This window comes from Sus scrofa, chromosome 1 (genome assembly GCF_054392235.1).
Source record: "Sus scrofa isolate SSC_HxYL_T2T_F1_AM1 chromosome 1, Sscrofa_HxYL_maternal_Yorkshire_Landrace_v2.0, whole genome shotgun sequence".
Classification (NCBI taxonomy): domain Eukaryota; kingdom Metazoa; phylum Chordata; class Mammalia; order Artiodactyla; family Suidae; genus Sus; species Sus scrofa.
This window is the reverse complement of record NC_139383.1, coordinates 14,752,878-14,775,660: the sequence shown is the minus strand read 5'-3', so window position 1 is coordinate 14,775,660 and position 22,783 is coordinate 14,752,878. Positions and strand designations below refer to the sequence as shown.

Sequence of the window (22,783 nt, the reverse complement as noted above, 5' to 3'; positions counted from 1 at the left end):
AAAACCACAGGAGAGCTCCAAAATAAAAGCCCAAGTGCTCGGAGATCTTCATCGCTTCCCAGAGCTACTGATGGGGCATTTTTATCTGGTTTCAGATGATCTTATTTATTGAACATACATTGCAGCGTGCCAAGTTCAGAAATATAGTTCAGGATAAAATTTAACATTACATGAGCTGGACATTCTGGTTTAAGCTGGATGTGCCCAGGGCTTCCCATCCCCCAAACTGCAAAATATTTGTTTGCCTTCCCCTATCAGCACCTCAGACTGAAGTGTCCCCAGCTGAACTCTCCCTCCACCTCCTTCCTCTGCTTTATGGCCACCCTGCCTTTCTGGCCTCTCTACACTTTCAGCCTGGATGGTAAACTCAGTAGAATCCACCTCCGAATTTTCCCTCTGGGCACTGTCCCCACTCCCAGCGCACCAGTCCCTGCTCTCACCTGGCCTGGGACAGCCGCTCCTCTCTCTCTGGCTCCTCTTGTCCTGTTATCTTCCTTTGGGTGCAGCCTTTGCAATGTCATTGTTTAAACACTTGGCCTGAACAACTATATATAAAATAGATAAATAGCAGGTCCTACTGTATGGCACAGGAAACTGTATTCATTCCTTGTAATAAACTATAATGGAAAAGGATCTAAAAAGCATATATATCCACAGAACTGAACCACTTTGCTGTACCCTAGAAACTAACACAACACTGTAAATCAACTCTACCTCAGGGCTGTAAATGTGGGCAGCGGAAGAGTTTCTACATACTAGCCTGGCATCTAATGAGGAACCTCCCTCTTCTATAAAGAAGCAGTTATTTGAGGTGGACTAGGTCACACAGCTAGTAGCTTCCTGTCTCTGTTGTCATTATAAAGAAAAATGGAAGTCCGTACTGCGGTATTACAAATCATATTGCCCACAGGGGAGTCTGGCGAGAAATCTGGATAGGAATACGGTTTGTGCATTTGCACTTCCCTCTTTTGCCTAAACTATTATTATATCCAGAGTCTCCCCCTCCCCCCAAGCCAGTGCGCATGTTCTATCACCACAGTGCTAGCTAGTCCCGGACTGCGGTCCTTTCCAGGGTCCAGCCTCAAAGAGTCACTTGGCTCATGTCTTGACATCCCAGAACGTTGGGAGACATCCAGGCAGGGGTCAGGAGAGCCACTTACCACGAAAGTACATTGCTTGCTTGCTTGCTTTTCTTATGGCCGTACCCATGGCATATGGAAGTTCCCAGGCCAGAATAGAATCTGAGCCGAAATTGTGACTTGCATCACAACCACTGCAACGTGGCATCCTTTAACCCACTGCTTTGGCTGGGAAGCAAACTTGTGCTCAGCATCCACCCGAGCCGCTGCAGTCAGATTCTTTATCCACTGGGCCACAGCAGGAACCCCAAGTACATTGCTGTAATCGGGAAAAATCTTTTTTAACGCCGATTAAATGTTTTTATTGTATGTGTTTTTGCCTCCAGCTTTCTTGAGGCATAATTGACAAAACTGCAAGATATGCAAAGTGTACATAATGGTGACGATGTCCACACATGCTGTGCATAGATTCCTCCCATCTTGTGACCAGATCCATCACCAGCACTGATTTTTACGGGCTGGGTAAATTCCTGTCTTCCCGTATCACGAAGAGGAGTTCCAAGCTTGACCAGAGTGACCAGAGTGACCAGACTTTATAAAAGAAAATTCTGAAACAATTGCATGGAGAATTAATGGAGAAGGGACCTGCTCAGGTTAGTTATCTTTCAGGTGCCTTGAACTTTCAACAGCTTTTGTGTTTCCTTGGGCAGTGTTGTTTCACTGACAGTTTGACAAGTTGGGTGATTCTACTGCAAGAAGAAACTGCAACTTGAAAGCATGTTTACTACAAACTATACCATTAATAGGAGATCTCTGAAAACCATAGTTTCAATTGAGGACTATTTTTTTTTTTTTTAAATGTTGCTTCAGGGGCATTCCCATTGTGGCACAGCGGAAACGAATCCGACTAGGAACCACAAGGATATGGGTTCGATCCCTGGCCTCACTCAGCAGGTTAAGGATCTGGCATTGCCGTGAGCTGTGGTGTAGGTTGCAGACATGGCTTGGATCTGGTGTTGCTGTGGCTGTGGTGTAGGCCGGCAGCTACAGCTCCAATTTGACCCCTAGCCTGGGAATCTCCATATGCCGCGAGTTCGGCCCTCAAAATGCAAAAAAAAAAGGTGCTTCAAGTGAAAGCATTGAGGTGACTCTGGATTGGATATGTGGCAATGTTAGTGCAAAATCAAAAGCCACTGTCAAGGTCAAGAAGTCCTCAGAGTAATGGATGCTGGTAGGATGATGGGGTGGACTCCAAGAAAAGCTGCCATATCTGATTTCATTTAATTTTAGAAGAGCACACAGGTAGGTCTACCAAGGGCCTTAAGGTGAGACGCATGCAGGTTCCAGTTTGAGGTTCTGCTACAAACAGTGGGGTATTAGGTTACTCACTTTCTCTGTGCTTTCCTCTTATGGTCCTTCTGTCACAGATCCGCTGCATATTCTTGGACAGTTTATTTCATTTCCCTGTGACTGTTTCCTCACCTTAAAAATGGATTATTCTAATATCCGTTTCATAATCATGTTTTAAGTACTGAGGTCATAATTGGAAAGCACTTAGAACAGCTCTTGAAAGAACACATGTGGGTGTTTCATAACTAGAAGCTAGGGCTGTTACCAACACTAGCCTTACTGTTATTTATATTTTCCTACAGGGTTGTTGAGAAGGTTAAATGAAAAAATCGCTCATCAGGACAGGCTACATGATTTGCCCATCCCAGTACGAAAAACGCATGTAAGGCCCTCTGTTCAAAAATCACCAAGAATTTCAAAACTGGGACAGCAGGGCATTAAAACAAGCACGAGGCGCTTCTGAGCGCTGGGCCTGTGCGACTGCACGGACTGCATACGCAGCAGGCCGGCCCCGGGCGCTTTAAGAAGCAGCGATGGCACACAGTGGGCGCTAAATAAGTGCTCGTTCTCTTTTGTGTCAGCACGCTCCGACAGCGCACGCCGCCAACACGACCCCTCGCTGTCACTGTCCCAGACCTGAGGAAAAGACCCGGAATTGCGCTCGCGGTGGAGTCCCGCGGTGAAGACCCACCTCCGACCCCGCCGTCCCCAGGTCGCTTTGGCAGGTGTCTGCCGCCCAGCCGAGCCTCAGCAGGGCCAGAGGGGGCCGCTCGTCCGCTGCGCCGCGCTTAGGGGGACACCCTGGGGAGGATCGGGGTCTGCCCGGCGCCCCCCGGAGGCCCGGATGGCTTGCAGCCCGGCTGGGCCTTCGGGTCCCGCGGGCGCCGCCAGTCATCCGGGCCTCGCGGCGTCGCCGCGGTGTTTACCGGTTGCCCGAGGAGACGCGCCGGCGCGCACCGCCGGCTCCCGCGCCCGCCTCGCTTCCCGGCGCCACGGGTCTGAACGCGCCGCGGGGCTCCGGCCGCCATGAGCTCCTCCGGCCCCCGGCGCCTGCAGCCCATCGGCCCCGCCGCCTTCGGCGCCTCGCCGCCCGCGCCCGAGGTACAGTCCCAGCCCGCGGCCGCGCGGGGGTGGCGCCGGCGGCCCCTCTCCACCCCGGAGCGCGCGGGGGATGCTCGGCCGGGGATGCTCGGCCCGGCTGCGCGGGGCGCTCCGCGGCTGCAACTTTCTCTCGCCCGCGCGGGTGGGTAGATGGTAGTCGGAGCGTCCCCGGCGCCGAAGGGGACTGGAATTGCCGGCGGCCGGCTAATTCGAGCAAGTTAGGGGTAGGTCGTGAGTTTGTGAAGTGCTCCTGGATTTGAGGTTCTACCAGTTTGCTTCTCTTGACCATTTTAAACGGGTTAAATTCTGAAAGATAGTGTGTCTGTCTCCCGTAGAAACAGGACTCTCTACGAACCTCCGTCCCCCGAGCAAGGAATTCTTCCTTTTAATTTACACTCCTTAGCTATCAAGACGTGATTCACAGCAATTTCTTCCAAATCAGAGTGGAAGGATTAATGCCAGTCCTGAGCAAAGTTACTGGTCTTTTCGTTGCTAAACACTCCAGAAACACTAATGCATTGTCATTGGATCCATTTACTCATTTACTTCCAGGAGGTACTTAGGCATTGGGGACTTTCGGGCTCAGCCCTTGGTTAGGTGTCCCCTTCTGGACCTGGCGCCAGCGGTCCAGCAGGTATAAAGTGTATCAGAAACCCGGGGGAATTGTGTTCAGCTGAACTGCGAATCTAAGAGGTGTCCTCGGCCCAGCCGTCTCTGGACCCCTTCAATTCTAGACATGGGGTGGCTTCTCCCACATGCTGTAGGGATTCTTCTCATATTCAGCAGCTTTGATTGTTGCCTTACAGCTGACCCTAGAGTGCCTTACCTATATTTAGATTTTTCTGATTCCTGGTATATTTGCGGAAAGTTGGTACCATCTCGCACAAATAAAATTCATTTTTCTTCCACTGGGTAACTATATATTTTATCCCTATCTAGTATCCTCTGTGAATGATGAATAGTAGCCCAGGCATAGGATGTAGAGTTTTATATTATTGTATTTGTTTGGGGGAACAAATTGAAAGTAAATTACAGAACCTTATGGGCCTTCATTCCTGAATACCCTAGTGTGTATATTTTAAGAACAGAGGCATTCTTTAACCAAAATACAATGATCAAATGCAGGGTGTTTAATGTTGTCATAATAATATTATCTAATGTGTGCCATCTGCTAAAATTTTGCCTATTGTCCCAATAATGCCATTTACTGCAAAAAAAAAAAAAGTTTTCATTTCAGGAACACACATTGTATTTAGTCGTGTGTCTTCGGTCTCTGTAAACCTGAAACAAGAGTTCCTCAGCCTTTCTTTGTCTTCAGTAATACTAGGTTTTTTTTGTTTTGTTTTGTTTTTTTTGTTTTGTTTTGTTTTGTTTTTTTCAGAATCTAGGTCTTTTTTTCTGTAGAATAGGTTTATCTGGTTGTTTTTCAAGATAAGATTTTTGGTAGGAATACCATATAAGGGATGTGTTGCTGCATCACAGCAGGAGGTGCAAGATGTCAGTTTGTCCTCTTATTGGTGATGCTCCTAGGAAGGCAGCTGTGCTCACCATTCTACCACCAATGCTTGCTTGGCGATGTTCCTAAATGGTGGTCTCTGCCAGAATTTTCTACTGCAAAGTTAGAAAATAAATGGGTTTTAGTAGTAAATAAGTGATTGTATTGAGTAATCTTATTGGTTCATACTGAGATTTTTTTTTAGGGTCAATTTTACTACTAACCTAAAGATTTTAATTGACCAAATCCAAGATTGTAATTGACCTGAAAGACCTAAATTTCATTGAGAAGCACAAGGCCAGCATTTCTTACAAATACTTTTTCAGCTTCCAAAACGCTTCACCTGAGACAATGTTATAACTCAGATGGGCAAGGCAGGAATTTCCCATCATGTAGGTGGATGGGAAATCTATACGCTTGCTCAGTTGAGCAATCGATTTGCTTGCTCAGTTGGCAAATACTGGAGCAGGGACTTAAATATCTTTCTTTTTGAAAGTGTTGTGCTTTTCCTGCCACACTATTAGGCACTGAAAAACAGATGAAAATACGAAGCAGGGTTAGGATGCAGGTGTATGAAGCAGCAGAATACTGTGGGACTGAAGGTATTAGCTTTGGGTTCCAGATTATACCACTTATTATCTGTGACATTTTGGGCAAAAAAAAATTACTTAATATCTCCAAACTTGAGTTTCTTTATCTGAAACATGGGATCATAATACTTATCACATAGTGTAGTTTGGGAATTTCACAGTTAATGTATGTAAAGTGCCCACAGAGTGACCGAATAAATGCATCTCGGCATTAGCTATGACCATCCTTTACAACTTTTGAAATTTGCCTTGTATCGACACCACTACCACACAGGACTGCCAGCAGCCCTGACACCTCCATCTGTAGGTACCGCAACCACCAACTTAATGGTCGGTTATTGAGGGTCTGTGTGAGGGACGGAGAATACAAAAATGAATTTGACTCTTGATTCTTCTGCTCTCAATGAAGAATCAAGAGTCTATAAAAACATATATCATGACTGTTTCATTGGTATCCTCCATGCACCGAATGTAATGTTGCATTTTTCTCAAGGTGGGTTTACCCCTCATCAAATCATCATCATAGCTTTACTAGGCTAGAAAATGTGACAGATACTAAGAGCAATATTCTTAGTGACCTGAAGTGCAACAGCTCAAGCATGGAGGACGAAAACATGCTTTGGGGAAATTTATAAATGCTACTTTGAGCAGAACGGTGTAACATTGCCATGCATTTGAAACGAGGTATGGAAGCTGGGAAATGTTACCAAATTATGTAAAATAATATCAGTCAGCAGAAAGCTCGAGCAGTCATTTGATGCAAAATGCTTGGATTTGCACTCAGAGGCCATAAGCATAGCTACTTTGCAGTATCAGTGTTTTTATGGATTTGGAAGAGCCGAACAAAAGCTCTGGCTCCAGTATACATGTATACCTCTGTCAGAGATTTGTTCCTTTCCTCTCTGTCAAACATGGGTTAATTATGGGAGTTCCTGTTGTGGCTCAGTGGTAACAAACCTGACTAGTATGCATGCGTGAGGATTCGGGTTCCATCCCTGGCTTTCCTCAGTGGGTCCTGAGGATCAGGTGTTGCCATGAGCTGTGGTGTAGGTCACAGATGCATGGCTTGGATCTGGCGTTGCTGTGGTGCTAGCCTGGGAACTTACATATGCTGCAGGTGTGGCCCTAAAAAGCCAAAAAGAAAAAAAAAAAGCACTCCCCCCAAAAAAAACAAGTGTTAATTAGAATAGCTGTCTGATGGATTTGTTAGGAGAAGTGAATGTAAGTAGCAACCCAGACTATCAACAGCTATGGTTCCTCAAAGTAAAAGACTTAGAACTGGTCATGTGTAACTGTAAAGGAAGTAAAGTCATTTTCTCCTATTTCCCCACGATTTCAGCCTTTTAAAAATTACGGTAAAATGCACATAACATAAAGTTTACCATCTTAACCATATTTAAGGTTACAGTTCAGTGGCATTAAGTACAGTTACATTATTGTGCAACCATCACTACCAGCTATCTCTAGAATGCTTTTCCTATTGCGAAACTGAAACTCTGTATCCACGCAGCAATAACTTCCCATCCCCAGCTCCCCAGCGCCTGGCAACCACCATTCTATTTTCTGTGTCTGAATTTGACTATTCTAATTACCTTGTGTAAGTGGAATCATACAACTCGTCCTTTGTGACTGGTTTGTTTCGCTTAGCATAATACTTTCAAGGTTCATCCATGCTGTACACGTGTTAGAATTTCCTCCCTTTTTAAGGCTGAATGATGTTCCATTGTATGTATATACTATGCTTTGTTTATTCATTCATCAGGACAAGGGCACTTGTACTGTTTTATTGTGAATAATGCTACTGTGATTATGGGTCTACAAATATCTCTTCAAGATCTTGCTTTCAAGTCTTGTAAGTATAAGAATTGGAATTGCTGGATTATGTGGTAATTCGATTTTTAATTTTTTGAGGAACTGCCATAATTTTTTCCATTGTGGTTGCACCATTTTCCATTCTCACCAGCAATGCACAGCAATGTTCCAGTTTCTCCACATCCTTGTCCACTCTTTTATTTTCCCTCTTTTTCGTAGCCGTCTAATGGATGTGAAATAGTATCCATTTCCACTTTTACGTATTTATTTATTTTTTTGTCTTTTTTGCCTTTTCTTGAGCCACTCCCACGGCATATGGAGGTTCTCAGGCTAGGGGTCGAATCGGAGCTGTGGCCACCGGCCTACGCCAGAGCCACAGCAACGCGGGATCCAAGCATCTGCAACCTGCACCACAGCTCATGGCAACGCCTGATCCTTAACCCACTGAGCAAGGGCAGGGATCAAACCCGCAACCTCATGGTTCCTGGTCGGATTTGTTAACCACTGCGCCACAACGGGAACTCCCATTTCCACTTTTAAAATAAGCATTTCCTCTCTCTTCTGATTTGCTCTGTTCTTTTTTGTTTTCTCCTCCTTTTAGTCAAACTCAAGTTTAAGAAAAGACCTGACTCTAGGCATATGCCTTCACATTTGAACGTAAGTCAGAAGCCTCCCTATTCTAGGTATAAAGAAAAACAAAACAAAACAAAACAAAACTAAAGCTTCCCAAAAAAGTAAGGAGAGAAAAAGAAACTGAAAAAGCTAAGAAAAGAGAAAAAAGAAGACAAAAAGAAGTACAAATATATCAGTAATTCCATAAATATAAATGGACTAAATGCTCAGTTAAACAACAAAGTTGTCAGGTTGAATTTTTTAAAAATCCAAGTATATGCTATTTATTAAAGACACATATAAACAAAAGTACATGAAAAAGTTAGCAAAATAGGTAAAAAAGATTTACCAACCAAATAATAAGCAAAAGAAAGTTTATTAGATGTAATAATAGGATACAAAATACTTTTAAGGCAAAAAAGGGATAAAGTCACAATAAAGATACAAATTTTATTACCATCACACAATAATAACAATTTTTATTCATCAGGAAGTTATAACAATTTTAAAAGTGTATGCACCTTATAAAATGACTTGAAAATATGTAAAACAAAAATTAACATAAACAGAAATCTCTAGTAGACAAATCCACAACCACAGTAGAGGGTTTTAACATACCTGTGTAGTATCTTAGAGTTTCACTAGACAAAAATTTGGTAAAAGAACTATTTCAGATCTAAAAGTATAAACTTGGTTAGGTTATTTTGATGAAAAAGGAAGTTATAGAAAATATTTGGGATATGGCTGTAAAAGTTAACGGGGTGATTTTTCCCCCCTTGCCCAAGGGAATAAATAGCTTTAGATTGTGAAACAATCAATTGGACAAAATCCTAGAAAGTGTACTCTATCGGTCACGATTGAACTAGATCAGTAATTAAATGTTTTCCCTTATTTTGAATAAGAAGGATCTTTATACTATCAAAAATAAATGATGACAATCTGATCATGCGAAAGCATTAGACAAACACACCTTGAAGGATTTTCTACAAAATAACTGGCCAATACTCTTTTTAAAAAAGTCATTTTTTTTAAGTGTCAATGACTTCAGGAGACATGACAACTAGATGCACTGTGGGAGCCTGGGTTGTCTCCTGGACCAGAAAAAGGACATTGTTAGAAAACAGGTGGAATTTGAATAAGGTCTGTAATTTAGATAATAGTATTGTACCAGTGTTTATTTCCTGGTTCCAGTGTACCTTGGTTGTGTATATAATTAACATTAGGGGAGGCTGGGTAAAGGATATACAGAATCTCTCTGTTTTAATTTTGCAGCTTTTCTCTAAAATGATTTCAGACTAAAAAGTTTAAAACAATGAATGACAGCCAGTTAATTCATTTATATACCCAACTTTGTTTATTTCACCTGCCACACTTAGCTTCTCATGGTATCTAATTATTCCTTCACCACCTGGCTTTAGAATGCAGCATGTGAGAAAGCATTCAAAGAATAGGTAGGAGAAAAGGACTTTTTGAACACCAAACAGAGAGCAAATTTTTCTTTTCATATTTTAAAAAGGTCCTGTGTATATTTACTCAGTGTTACCAAAGGCAATAGGAAGTTGATTTGAAACAATAGTGAGTGCTCCTTGGTTTGTACTTGAATTAAGTTGACTAATTATAAACACTTACTTTTTCTGTGTTCAAGGACAATTAAAAATTTTAATTGAAAAAGGGAGTAGCATTTGCTGTACTGGGAATTATTTATGCTAGGTCCTTTACCCAAGGTTTCTTTTTTACTTTGTTTTGCTTCCAATTTCTTTCCTTTGAAATTGGTGCTTTGGTGACTTTGATCTAAGGCAGAGAAGTTCAAAGGCATTGCCGAGATGGACGAGTAACCCTGCACCTTCTTACAGATACCAGCCCTGCTATTGATTATGGCTTCTATCTCTACATGTTTAGATAGTGCTTGGATAAAATATTTTAAATATTGCTAATGAGAGGACATATATGAATTCTCTTTCCGACAACTGAAACAGCTTCCTTTTTGTTGACTGAATCTACCCTTCCACTCTCCCTCCTGAGTCTTCCCTGCTAGCTTTGTACAGAAATGTATTTTTCAGTATTTTCAGATCCTCTTTGCTTAATCTCAGTGTCAGTGCAAAGGGCAACCGTGTCATGACCTGACCCCAATTATCACATTTCCCTAAGAATTTTTCTCCTTTAGGGTAAGTGAAATGGAGCATCTTAGTAATCAGTGGTAAATGAGTGGAGAATCCAAAAAGAAGTCTTGATGTTGAAATTTCATGAATGTTTGGAGTAAGCAAAAAAGAGAACTTGGGAGGAACCCTGAACCGGAAAAATTCTGCTTAGTGAATTATCCACTGGATGAGTCACCCATTTGGCGAACCCGTTGGTTGAGTCTTAGGCACCAAAGATAGGGAAATTCTTTCCTTCAGCAGTTGAAAAAAGTGAGGATCTAGTCTAAAGTAGGCACTGTTTTAGATAAAGTCCCATTCTCAAAAGTTATGTTTAGTGGGGGAAATAGATAACAAAAGTAAACAAATAGATAAGCAAGGTGATTTCAAAGTGTGGTAAGTGCTTTGAAAGGCGGTAGAGCAGGATAACAGGGTGGAGACTGACTGGGGTGGGGTGGGGTTGGCTTTGGCTAAGGTGGGTCCCCAGGACTCTCCAAGGAGATGCCGTCTGTGCTGAGCTGTCAGTGATGCTGGGAGGGAATGTTCTCAGAAATAACAGGGGCAAACACAGGCCCTCGGGGTGGGGAATGAGGACAATCAATGTGTTTAAAAAGCATCCAGTTTGTGGCATGTCCCTCAATTTGGCCTTGTCTCCTGTTTCCTCATCCTTAGATTCAAGGTAATCACTTTTGACATTTATGGTGATTCTCAGTGAGAGATGCTGTGTTCTCTTTGCACCATGTCAGGAGCCATAGGTCAGTTGATCTCATTATTGATATTATGAAAGACAAAGAAAGGCTTAGAACTGGATTGAGCAGATGTAAAGACACCTAAAGCTATATGCAGTACATCTCTAATTGCTCTAAGGCATATTAGTGAGATCAATGGTGAATAATACAGTATCATTGTTAAAGTTCTTGAACTTGACAGCTGTATGCAAAGGAATGTTCTTGGGAGATACAGGCTCCTAAGCCTTTGTTAAAGGCTACAAATTACTCACAAATGATTCAGCAATTGTGACTGTACAGAGAAAAAGGAATAAATCAAATGTGGCAAGATGTTCTCACAGTTGGTGAATCTAAGTGAAGCATGCACTTGATTATTCTTGCAGCCTTTCTGTCAGATTGAAATAAAACTTGAAAAACATTATGTGCCTGTAGCAAATCTGGATACTAAGGATGCTCTTTCTAACTGTTAAGCCCACAGTATAGTTAAGTAAATAATAAATGGGGCAATAAATAAATGTTTGAAAAAGGAAGAAGGCAAGCATGGCTGGAGTAAAGATAGGGTCTCAGATAAGAGTCTAGAAGGAAAGACAAACAAGCTGTTACACAAGGTGCTCTACTAGGTTACTGGTGGCAGTGGTGACGTTGATGTTGAAGTGCCACCAGGACACACAGGTGATGTTCAGTGATGGTGGGAAACATGAGTCTCTAGCTAGAGGTCCAGACTGGGGAGCCATCAGTCGCAAGTGGTTGAGATCTCAGGAGGGCATGAAGTAGACCCGTGAGGGTGTTTTGGATGACGAGGAGGCAGGGCTGGGGATGGAGCCTCAGAGAAAACCAAGTTCGGGAGTCGGTGGAGGAGGATGGGCTGCAGCAGAGACTGAGAAGGGAGGGCCGAATGAATCAAAGAAAGGAGAAATGCTCAGGAGAGTGGTGGCGGGGGGACGGGTCAGGAGGGTTCAAGGAGCGGGTGCTTTGTGGGGCAAAGGCCAGAGGGAGGTCAAGTCAGGTGAGGAGTGATAGTGTTTCCTGGACCTGGTGGTTGGGGCTGTCTTCTTCCAGGAAATGAAGCTTCTGATGAGCTTTGGAAGGTTGAGTAGGAGTCTGCTAGGCAAAGGATTGGGGTTGGGAGTGTGGGGTGCAAAGTGTGGGGGAAAGCCGTGGGATGGGAAGAGACAGAGTCCATTCAGGTAACTGTGGGAGCCGTGTGGCTGGGGTCTGGTTGGAGGAGACAGTGAGGTGAGGACAGTTGGGGGTGAAGTCAATGAGAAAGGCAGGGCTCAGAAATTTAGGAATTTATAGTTCAGATTTTGTCCTAATGGCAAGGAGGATCCTTGGAGATTTTCAAGCCTTGGGATGTATTGAACAGTTCTACATTTCTTTCTTTTTTTCCCTTTTTAGGGCTGCACTCATGGCATATGAAGTTCCCAGACTAGAGAGCGCATTGGAGCTATAGCTGCTGGCCTACACTACAGCCACAGCAATGTGGGATCCGAGCCGCATCTTCGACCTACACCACAGCTCACAGCGTGCTGGATCCCCGAGCCACTGAGCAAGACCAGGGATCAAATCCTCTAGCATCCTCTTGGATACTAGTTGGATTCATTTCCACTGTACCACAATGGGAACTCTGAAAAGGAGTTTTTAACTTAACATTGAAATTTACCGTGGGATAGTTGAGGGTAAGCAGACCTGGGAAACTGAATGGACCTGAAGGGGATAAAGTCATCCTGTTATAGGAATCTCATAAGAAAATGGTTTACTCATCAAGTCATTCATCTATTCATCAACTCTAAAACATGTTATTGAAGTATAGTTGGTTTATAATGTTGTGTTGATTTCTGCTGTATAGCAACGTGATTCAGTTATACATATGTATTCTTTTTCATAATGGTTTATCACAGGGTATTGAATACAATTCCCTGTGCTATACAATAGGACCTTATGAATGCAAACAATAAGGTTTGCATTCATTCATCTATTGAACATTTGTTGGCCTAAAAAGAATATTAGTCATGGAATCAAGAGACCTGGATCGATCTTATTGACTCTGAAGTGAGCTGACTTTGTTGTGTTGAGCTCATTACTCACTCTCTCTAGGTCTGGTTTCGGCATGTGGTGAGGTTAATTTCCACCTTAAGTTTTCTAGGAAATATCAATAAACTAATCATAACTTCCCAAATAATCTGAAGAGGCTTATAATAGAACTCTATATAAAACAGTAAATTAGAAGAGGTGGTGTAAGTCGGCCTCACCATTTGCTAAATGTGAGACCTTGAGAACACTGCTTAATGCTTCTAGGCTTCCATGACCTCTTTCTGCAAATGGGAGCATTATTAGCTAATTTGGGTTTTCCCCTCAAGATAGTGGGCTGAGGGCATGTATTTATGTCCTTTCCTTCTCTAAACCTCATTAGAAGAGAAGAGAACAATAGAAAACAGAATCATTCTCCAAGACTATGGGAATAGGACAAGATTAAAAAAAAATCTGGAAAATACAAAGGCAGTGAGTGATGTCATGATGGTGAATAAGTGACATAGGACAAGGCAGCTGTGGAGGTAGAACTGTTTTTTCCCAGAGGACTCTGGAAGGTTCCATGCTTGGAATTGGCAGATATGGATATGGATCAGGAGGTAGGGAGAACTCAGGGTGATTAACTGATGGCCAGGACGTGGACTGGCTGCCCTCGTCCCCAGTGCCCCCCACCTGCCTACACTTTGAGTTTACCTGTTCCCACCCCATGCTCTTCACCTTGCGTCTATTGTGGATGGAATATTTCTCCCTTCCCACCCACCCAACCAATGTGATAGGATTAGGAGGTGGGGCCTTTGGGAGGTTATTAGGTTTAGATGTGGTCATGAAGGTGGGGTGTCCGTGGTGGGACTAGAGTCCATATAAGAAGAGGAAAGACTAGAACCCTCTCTACCATGTGAGGACACAGTGAGAAGGCAGCCATCTGCAAGTCAGGAAGACAGTTCTCACCAGGAACAGAATAGGCTGGCACCTTGATCTTGGACTTCCCAGCCTCCAGAGCTGTGAGAAATAGATGTCCATTGTTGATGCCACCTGTCCAAGGTATTTTGTTCTAGCAGCCTGAGCTGACAAATGGTCAGTCTTTGTTAAGTTAGCACAACCACTCATGTGCTCAGACCACACACCCATCATTCACTGCCCATTTTGGACAAAGGCCTCCAAACAAATGTAAAGTATGGTGGGACATAATGGACCTTGTCCTTAATTGCACCAACTTTTGGTTGTTGTCGTTTAATGATTTTTATTTTTTTTCCATTATAGCTGGTTTACAGTGTTCTGTCAGTTTTCTGCTGTGACCCAGTCACACATACACATATACATTTCTTCAACTTTCTTCAAATGAAGGTTTCTCAAGACATTTATTTCAAAAGGCTGAAGTATATATTAAGCTGTGCCTTAGAGAAGTTACTTATCTAAAGAAATAAACTGTCTGCCTCTGTAACTTATAGAACCTGAAGCAGAGTTTAGTTAAGTTGTTTCTGTTACTTTCTCGCTAATGTGTCTTTTTTCTTTAGGTATTTAGCTGTAGCGAATAGCCCTCTTGGGTGAATGGCAAAAGTATGGATCTCACATATATAGCAAGTATGAGGTTTAGAGACGATGTAACTTAGGTGGGTAAAAATTTTGTAACAGTTTATAACAACTCAGCTTGGAAGGCACACTGTTTCCTCTCTTGAGAAGAAAAATGCCATTTTCTCCATTGAGGGAGGTTTATTCCAGTAGTTTGCCTCACTGCCTTTTCTCCTAGGTGAACTAAGATTTTGCAGGTGGGGGTGGAGTTGGTTATGAGTTTCTTGGCCCTGGGGGTGGAGGGAGGGGGAGCCCTGGGCTGAGCACATCCTCTGTTCTCTTTGGCCCCAGCTTCCCTCGTGGGCTTGGGCAGCAGTCTCTGCTGAGGTCCTTGGCTTTGCCCTGGCTCTGAAGGTCCAGCCATACTGCATCTTTTTATTCCCATCCCGAGTCCCTTTAGGTCTGTTGTGTTATCTACATCTACTTTTCGCTTTATTTGGGAAAATGGGAAACCAGGGTATGGCTTCCCTTCCTTGCTGAAGGAGTGAGTGCTGGAGGTTAGGGCTGCCCTCAGGTCTGTGGACACAAATTCAGCCATCACCATGCACTGTAGGTCCAGGAGCTGTGCTGTTTGTAGGGCTGCTCTAAGGGGCTTCCACTCCAGGGCCACATCCTGGGAAGCAAGGGCATTAGCTGGAGTCTTCATCATCTCCCCGCCTCCCCAGGTGTTAGGTTCCAAGAAGGTCAGCAATCTGAGCATTGGTCACATCTCCCTCCGGTCCTGCTTTTCCATGAATGGAGTGACACGTCTCCTGGATTTATTTAGAATCAACAGAGTTTTAGGAAATAGCTGCCAAAAACAGTGATTATGGCTTTGGCCATACTGGCTGCTAAATGTTTCCTTCTGATAGTAATTAAGTATTTTAAGGCCATTTCTGGTCCATGGTTTAATAACCACGCCATTTGGGTAAAGAAAGAGACAAACAGGCAGGCTGGCATTTACTTAAAAGCCAAATTAAAGTATTTAGATTTATTCAAGTTTACAAAACTAGATTTGTTCAAAACCCAGGCGATACAGTTTTGTTTCAGATCATTTTGATCTTGAGACAGTTTATTTCTTCTCTAGTCTGGCACTGATGTTTGCATGAAGATTTTTGTAACCTTATGTTGTAGCCTGGCGTCAACCTTAAGATCATCCTTTTTTTGAAAATACAGGGTATAATGGTTACTTTAAAAATTATTTTATTTGATTTTTGGTTTGTTTACTTTTATGTATCAGACTATGGCTAGACTCTGATATATAGTCACATGCCAGTCTGTATTTCATTGTGGGAGGTATTTTTTAGGTGACTTTCAGGTGAGATTAAATCAGTAGATTTGAGTAAAGCAGTTTGCCCTCCCTAAAGTGGGTGGGCCTTGCATAGTCAGTTCTGAAAGGAAAGACTAGGTCCAGGAAGAGAGAATTCTGCCTCCTAACTGTCTTCGGACCCAAGCAGCCACATCAGCTCTTCTCTGGGTCTCAGTTTACTATGCAGATTTCAGACTTGTCATCCCCCCCAATCACATGAGCTCATTCCTTGAATCTCCCCCCCCCCCATCTGTATATCCACATGCATACATTCTATTGGTTCTGTCTCTCTGGAGAACTGTCACTAATACACACAGGAACTTCCATGCTAATACACGCTAGTTCTTCCATGCTAGAGGAGTTTGTCAGAGCAAATGGGTTTGTCGTCTGCCACGAAGGACAGTGCAGCAAGGCCCATAGGTGCTTTGTCACACACAAACACAAAGACTAATGATCAACAGCAGAAAAATCTGAGGAGTGTTTGCATCTCTACTGCCTGATTTCCTAGAGAGACAGGCCAACCTGTCTGTCAGAGCCAGTGGGGACCATCTACTTTTAAGAGACCCACGAGAATGTTTTAATTTCTTTTAAGAGCAGGAGATAGAAAAAAAAATTTTTTAAGCTGAAAAATATTTTAATTAATCAATTAATTAATTTTTGGCTGTGCCTGCGGCATGTGGAACTTCCCTGGCTGGGTATTAAACCTGTGCCACAGCAACGACCCAAGCTACTGCAGTGACGATGCTGGATCCTCAACCTGCTAACCCACAAGAGAACTCCAAAAACATGTTTTAATACATAATATTTTGACACATTCATTCTTATACCAATAAGTTATAAAATGTAATTTTAATATCTTTCTGGAGGAGAGAGACCATGAAGGGAAGAATACGTAGGATCCACAAAAGCTAGAATGTGGCCCTGTAGGGAGGAGAAACTAGAAACTTTACACAGAAAGCACTGGTATACAACAGAAGAGATGATATTAAGAGACAGGTAGAGGAATATTTTTTCTCCAATTTTATTGAGATAGGTTGACATAGAGCACTGTGTAAGTTTAAGATGTGCAGCATGATGACTTGACTTAAATATATTGAGAAGTAATTACTACAAGAAGTTTGGTTGAATTAATATCCATCATTTCATTGTAGAAGCAAAGAAAGAGTGTTTTTTTTCTCATGTTGAGAACTTTTAGGACTTTTAAATATATCGCATAATAGTGTTAGATGTAGTCATTAAGTTGTACCTTACATCCCCAGTGTTTTTATCTTATAACTGGAACTTTGTACCTTTTAACTATCTTCATCCAATTTCCCCCATCCTCCCATCCCCTTGTCCCTTGTAACTGGAAATCTGACCTTTTTTCCCCATGAGTTTTTGTTTCATTTAGATTCCACATATGAAATCATACAGTATTTATCTTTTTGTTTCTGACTTATTTTGCCTAGCATAATGCCCTCAAGGTCCATTCCTGTTGTTGCCAATGACAGGAGTTTCTTCTTGTTTATGGCTGTGTAGTACTCCATTATATAGATGTAGATAGACATAAATATGTCACATTTTCTTCCTCATCCATTCATCCCTTGATGGACACTTGAGTTCTTTTCATGTTTTGGCTCTTGTAAGTAATGCTGCAGAAAAATTTATCTTAAAATGGCTTGCTCCTTCTCCTATAGGTTGGCATAAAATGATGAGTATTGGAGTGCAACCCAATAAGACTGAAGTCTCCCTACGATGATTTTATTGCACTAGAGAACAGCGCTTTGGGAAGATGGGTTAAACTGTGTTTCAGGTTCATTCTAAGGGAAATATTCCTGAGGAGCCAATTTGGATAGACAGCTTATTAAAGTTGGAAGCACACCACTCAGGACAGGAACTGAAATACTGTATCTTGGAAAAATGTTCCCTTTAAGATAATTTATCAATTGTTTGATGACAGATGGAGTAAAAAAATCCTGTTTGGGAAGAGTTCTAGAATCATTAGTATTTGAAAAGATATATGAAAAGATATCTCTCTGTCTCTGTTTATATGATTCCAATGGATAAAATGTCCCATCTAATTGTCGACAGAGATTTTTGTTTCCCCATTCCACTCCCAGAAGCTATTCCATATGTGGCAGTGTTCCCAAATCTGCATTCATTATCAGTCTGGACAGCTATACCCAATACCTCCCATGGAGATAGAGCCAGCATAAATGCTGCAAAGTTGCCAGTCACTTAAAATAGGACCTGAAATTAATTAACTTGCCTGTGACTTTCTTAACTAAGAAATTATCTTGGTAATGCGAACAGATTAAAAAAAAACTCAAAGAACTTTATATTAGATAAAAATATAAGCTTCTAAATTGACTAGACCTGACCTGTAAACCTGAAGAAAGCAGAGGGAATTTTCCAATAAGTGGTTGAAAAGATATTTGTGAATTTATTAAAGTTAAATTTGTGAACCTAACGTTAGTTATGGAAATGCTACTCATGACTACAACAGCCAGACTTGCCTTGCAGTCAGCAATACTGAATGAATGTCAGAAAAGTACTCAGGAGTTCCCGTCGTGGCTCAGTGGAAATGAATCTGGCTAGTATTCATGAGGACGCAGGTTCGATCCCTGGCCTCACTCAGTGGGTTAAGGATCAAGCATTGCCGTGAGCTGTGGTGTAGATCGCAGATGCAGCTCGGATCTGGCATTGCTATGGCTGTGATGTAGGCTGGCGGCGATAGCTCAGATTTGACCCCTAGCCTGGGAACTTCCATGTGCCTTGGGTGTGGCCCTAAAAAGAAAAAAAAAAAAAGTATCCAATTTAGGGAGAAGTGATGTATAAATAAGTATAGGATTCTATATGGTGATAACCTAGTGCCTAAGAGTATGGGCTTTGGAGTCAGGCTTTGGTTTGAATTCTGGCTGTGCCATTTCATTTACTCCTTCATTCATTCTGTCATCTTTACTGATACACAGCAACAGGGGACACAGTGGCAAATAAAACAGACATTTTCCTGCATCTTTGGACCTCTTAGTCCAGTGGGGGACATAGGTGTTAAGTAAGTAATCGTAGAAATAAATTAATCATTAATTTGGATAGGTATTGGGTAACAGGAGAGTGAATACCACAGGAACTTAAATTAGATTTAAGCTCAAGGAGCATTAATTTAAAGACTGAAAACAGGTCATCGGGCTGGGTAGAGTGAACTAGCGTAAGAGGCAAGAATTGATTATCTTGTATATATAGTAGATGAGCAATGAGGACCTACTGTATAGACAGGGAACGCTACTCAATATTCTGTAATGCAGGGAAAAAGAATGTGAAAAAGAATGGGTATATTTATGTGTATAACTGAATCAGTTTGCTGCACACCTGAAACTAACACACATTGTACAGCAACTATACGTCAATACAATTTTTTAAAAAAGAGGTGAGGATTGAGATAAGAAAGAAGGGGAGGGGAAGAGAAGGAGAGGGGAGGGGAAGACAGGAGGCAGAAAAAGCCGCTGTGAGATTCGGATCAAACGCCTTATCATCTTCGAACCTAAATTTCTTCTTTATACAATGCAGATAGTAGTAACAGCTTCACATGCTGGCACTCAGGATTAAATGCCATGGTATTTGAATCATGCTTAATACAGTCCTAGCATAATTAGTATATTATAAATAATAATTGTAATGCCCTTGTGGAGTTTACATTCTGTTGAGGTGATCAGATCTACCTCAAAGGTGGAAATAAGCAAAGAGAGGCTACTAGCTGCTTAAAGAGCTTCATAGAAAAATTCCACATTCATGCTAATTTTAGAAGCGATTTTTAAAATTACAGTCACAACTGAAGAAAAGGGAAGACAAACCATCTTCATGTTTTCTGATTAACAAGTGAATGTAAGTGCATCTATAGACAGGATGGGTTAAGGAAACAATTGCAAACGTATTAGCCAAGATAGTTTCATAACAAGATACAGAAAAATTACAAGTTAGAAAGGGAGGGGCCTTCACCCTAACAAGGATTAGCAGTTATAATTTTGGTTCCTTCAAGGTAAGTGTTGTTTAGATGTTTTAAACTTTTAGCCTTATCTCACCAGATGTGGGTGAATAAATAATTCATGGCCTTTCCTCCCCATTGCATCTTGGTCCTCCCCCTCCCAGCTTCTTTGGAAGCTCCTGTCTCTGTTCTAGGTTGATCTCTAGCCAGGGCTAACTTAAAAAATGTGAGACTTGTTGTTTTCTATTTTTATAAGAGGTGAGTGAAATTCCACCTGTAAGTGTCCAATGGGACCGTTGTTTAGCAATAATAAGGTGTCATTGAAATTAAGTAAGTAAATTCAGCCAAGTGTTTTTATCTTTGGTATGCTAATGCTAGAGATGGGAACAGAGGGGACTAAACTTTTCCATTCTGTTTGTCCATCTACTCATCCATCTATCCATCCATCCATTCATTCATTTGTTCAACAAACAGGGAATGTATTTCCACTCGACATTTATGGAAATGTCCATCGTATGCTAGGAAATGTACGGGGTGCCAGGCATCCACATATAATTGATTTTTAGGTTCTTCCCTCAAACCCATAACCTTGTAGCTGAATCATTTATTCATTTATTAATATTCAACATGAATATTAATGAGTGCCTACTCTGTACCAGACAGTATAGACATTGGGAATACAGTGCTAAAAAACAGACTCGGGGCCCTCATGGAACTTCTGTTCTAGTGGGAGACATAAAAACCAGCGTAGAAGGTAAGGGCTGTGCTCCCCAACGTGGGCTTATGGCCATAGGAGATGCACAAGATGATTTATGAGAGGTTCAGGAAGAAAATATTTGCATCATTATTTTAATCTCATCTTAATTATGTTTTTGTGTCTATTTAATACTATGCCTAGTATGGTCAGTAGTGCATTTTATCCTAAGTATATATTCAGACTTACTCTACAAAGTCGTACTGATAGGCTGCATGTGTAAAAACATTTGTAGACCCCCCCTCCCCCCCGGTAAAAGCATGAATTTAGGGTTAGGAGGGCTGTGGGTTTGAAGTCTGGTTCGGTCACCTGCTCTCTGTTGGGCAAACCTGAGCTCCTCCTCCTCTGTAAGAGTTGTAAGGATGGAGTTCCCGTCATGGGTCAGTGGTAAATGAATCCTACTAGGAACCATAAGGTTGCAGGTTCGATCCCTGGCCTTGCTCAGTGGGTTAAGGATCCGGCGTTGCCGTGAGCTGTGGTGTAGGTCACAGACGCAGCTTGGATCCCGCATTGCCGTGGCTCTGGCGTAGGCCGATGGCTACATCTCTGATTCGACCCCTAGCCGGGGAACCTCCATGTGCCGCAGGAGTGGCCCAAGAAAAGGCAAAAAGACAAAAAAAAAAAAAAAAAAAAAAAAAAAGTTGTAAGGATCAAGTGCAATCATGTTAGTACAGTGCTTATATATCTCAAATCCTCAAAAAATGGTAACTCGTATTACTATGTTATTGTTCATGTGATAAATATTTCTTTTTGGCCATGCCCAAGGATGCAGAAGTTCTGGGGTCAGGGATCGAACCCATGCGTAGCAGTGACCCAAACCACAGCAGTGACACCAGATCCTTAACCCACTGCACCACCAAGGAAATTCCGTGTGATAAGTGTTAAAATGCAGACATCTTTATAGCAGTAGAGAAATACTGAGAAGGGACTGAGTAAGCAGTCCCCTTACTATCACGAAACTGTTATAAAAAATTATTGGTGAGAATGTAATACTGCTACTTCATGTGCAGTATTTTGAAAACCCTTACATTTTTTATTTACTTGGACCTAGTGGTTTCCCTTCCAGAAATTTATCCTAAGGAAACAATCAGAAATTCTAACAGATTTGTAATAGTGAGAGATAGGAAGAAGAACTAAATGTCTGTTAATAGAATAGTCGGATTAAATTACAGCCACATGATGGAATATTGTGCCCATCTTAATATTTTTAAAGAATACCTGGCATGGGCCTGGAGATTGTCATACTAAGTGAAATAAGCCAGACAGATAAAGACAAATATCATATGACATCACTTACATGTGGAATCTAAAAAAAGATACGGAAGAACTTATTTACAAAACAGGAGTAGACTCACAGATATAGAAAACTAACAATGTCACCAAAGAGGAAGTTGGGGGGAGGGGTTGAAATTAAAATATACGTACTTCTGAATATAAAATAGGTAACAAACAAGGACCTACTGAAGGCCACAGGGAAAACAGAATATTTGGGAAAATATTAATATTTAGTGAAGAAGGTAGGATACAAAATTACAGTTACAGTGTGACCCCAATTATTTTTTTAAAAAAGTGCATAATATATAGTATAGTATGTATATATTGGAAAAGTACTATAAATAAATTCATGAAAATATATTATATTGTTTCTGTTTGGTAAGAACGTGGGGGACATTTATCACCCATTGATTAGACAATCAGAGAGTTATTAACCAAAATAAGTAAAACAAGATGAGGATGAGAGCAGGAGTGGTAATTGGGATAAAGAATTCTGCCTGGGTGACCTGGGAAGGCTTCATAGAGAAGCCCATTCTAACTCTTGAATTGGGCCCAGGCTTTTGCCAAGTGAAGGAGAAAGTCTGGGAAGGAGGTAGAAGGACCCCAAGCCTGGAATGGTTATGAAAGATACATAGCACGTTTAGACAAATCTAATTGTTTCTATGTGACTGAAGGTTAGGGTGGACCTTGGATATTGGGGCAGAAACACTGGTGACGGGCATTTGGCTGGTTGAGAGGAGACTGGCAGACTTTAAGGAGACGATCCGTTACCTTGTCTAAGGTGGGCAGCTTTTGTAGGCAGGGAGGAACCAGGTCAGGTCTACTCCGTGGCAGTGGGAAGGTTAGATCAGCACCACGGGGGATAGGAGGAAGGGAGAAGAGAGAGAAGGCTGTTAAATTCATCTACAATTATTTGTGGAGGGAGTTTTTGCTAAGCCATTTCCTTCCTTTTTTTTTTTTGGTCTTTTGTCTTTTGTTTTTTTAGAACCGAACCCGCCCAATA

At 41.9% G+C, this 22,783-nt stretch overlaps 1 protein-coding gene across 5 annotated transcripts in view; it reads left to right on the top strand.

The window, feature by feature from the left end:
- The first annotated feature begins 3,399 nt into the window (after positions 1-3,399).
- The window catches only part of CCDC170 (coiled-coil domain containing 170), a 93,392-nt gene continuing 74,008 nt past the window's right edge, over positions 3,400-22,783 (top strand). For 4 of the 5 annotated variants that reach the window (XM_085023680.1, XM_005659137.4, XM_005659136.4 and 1 more), the window contains exon 1: positions 3,400-3,530. In XM_085023680.1, coding sequence (XP_084879806.1) covers positions 3,456-3,530 — 75 coding nt within the window. In that variant the 5' untranslated portion in view covers positions 3,400-3,455. Of the gene's footprint in view, positions 3,531-7,217; positions 7,225-22,783 lie in introns of all 5 variants that reach the window. The other variant, XM_085023684.1, reaches the window with a different exon arrangement.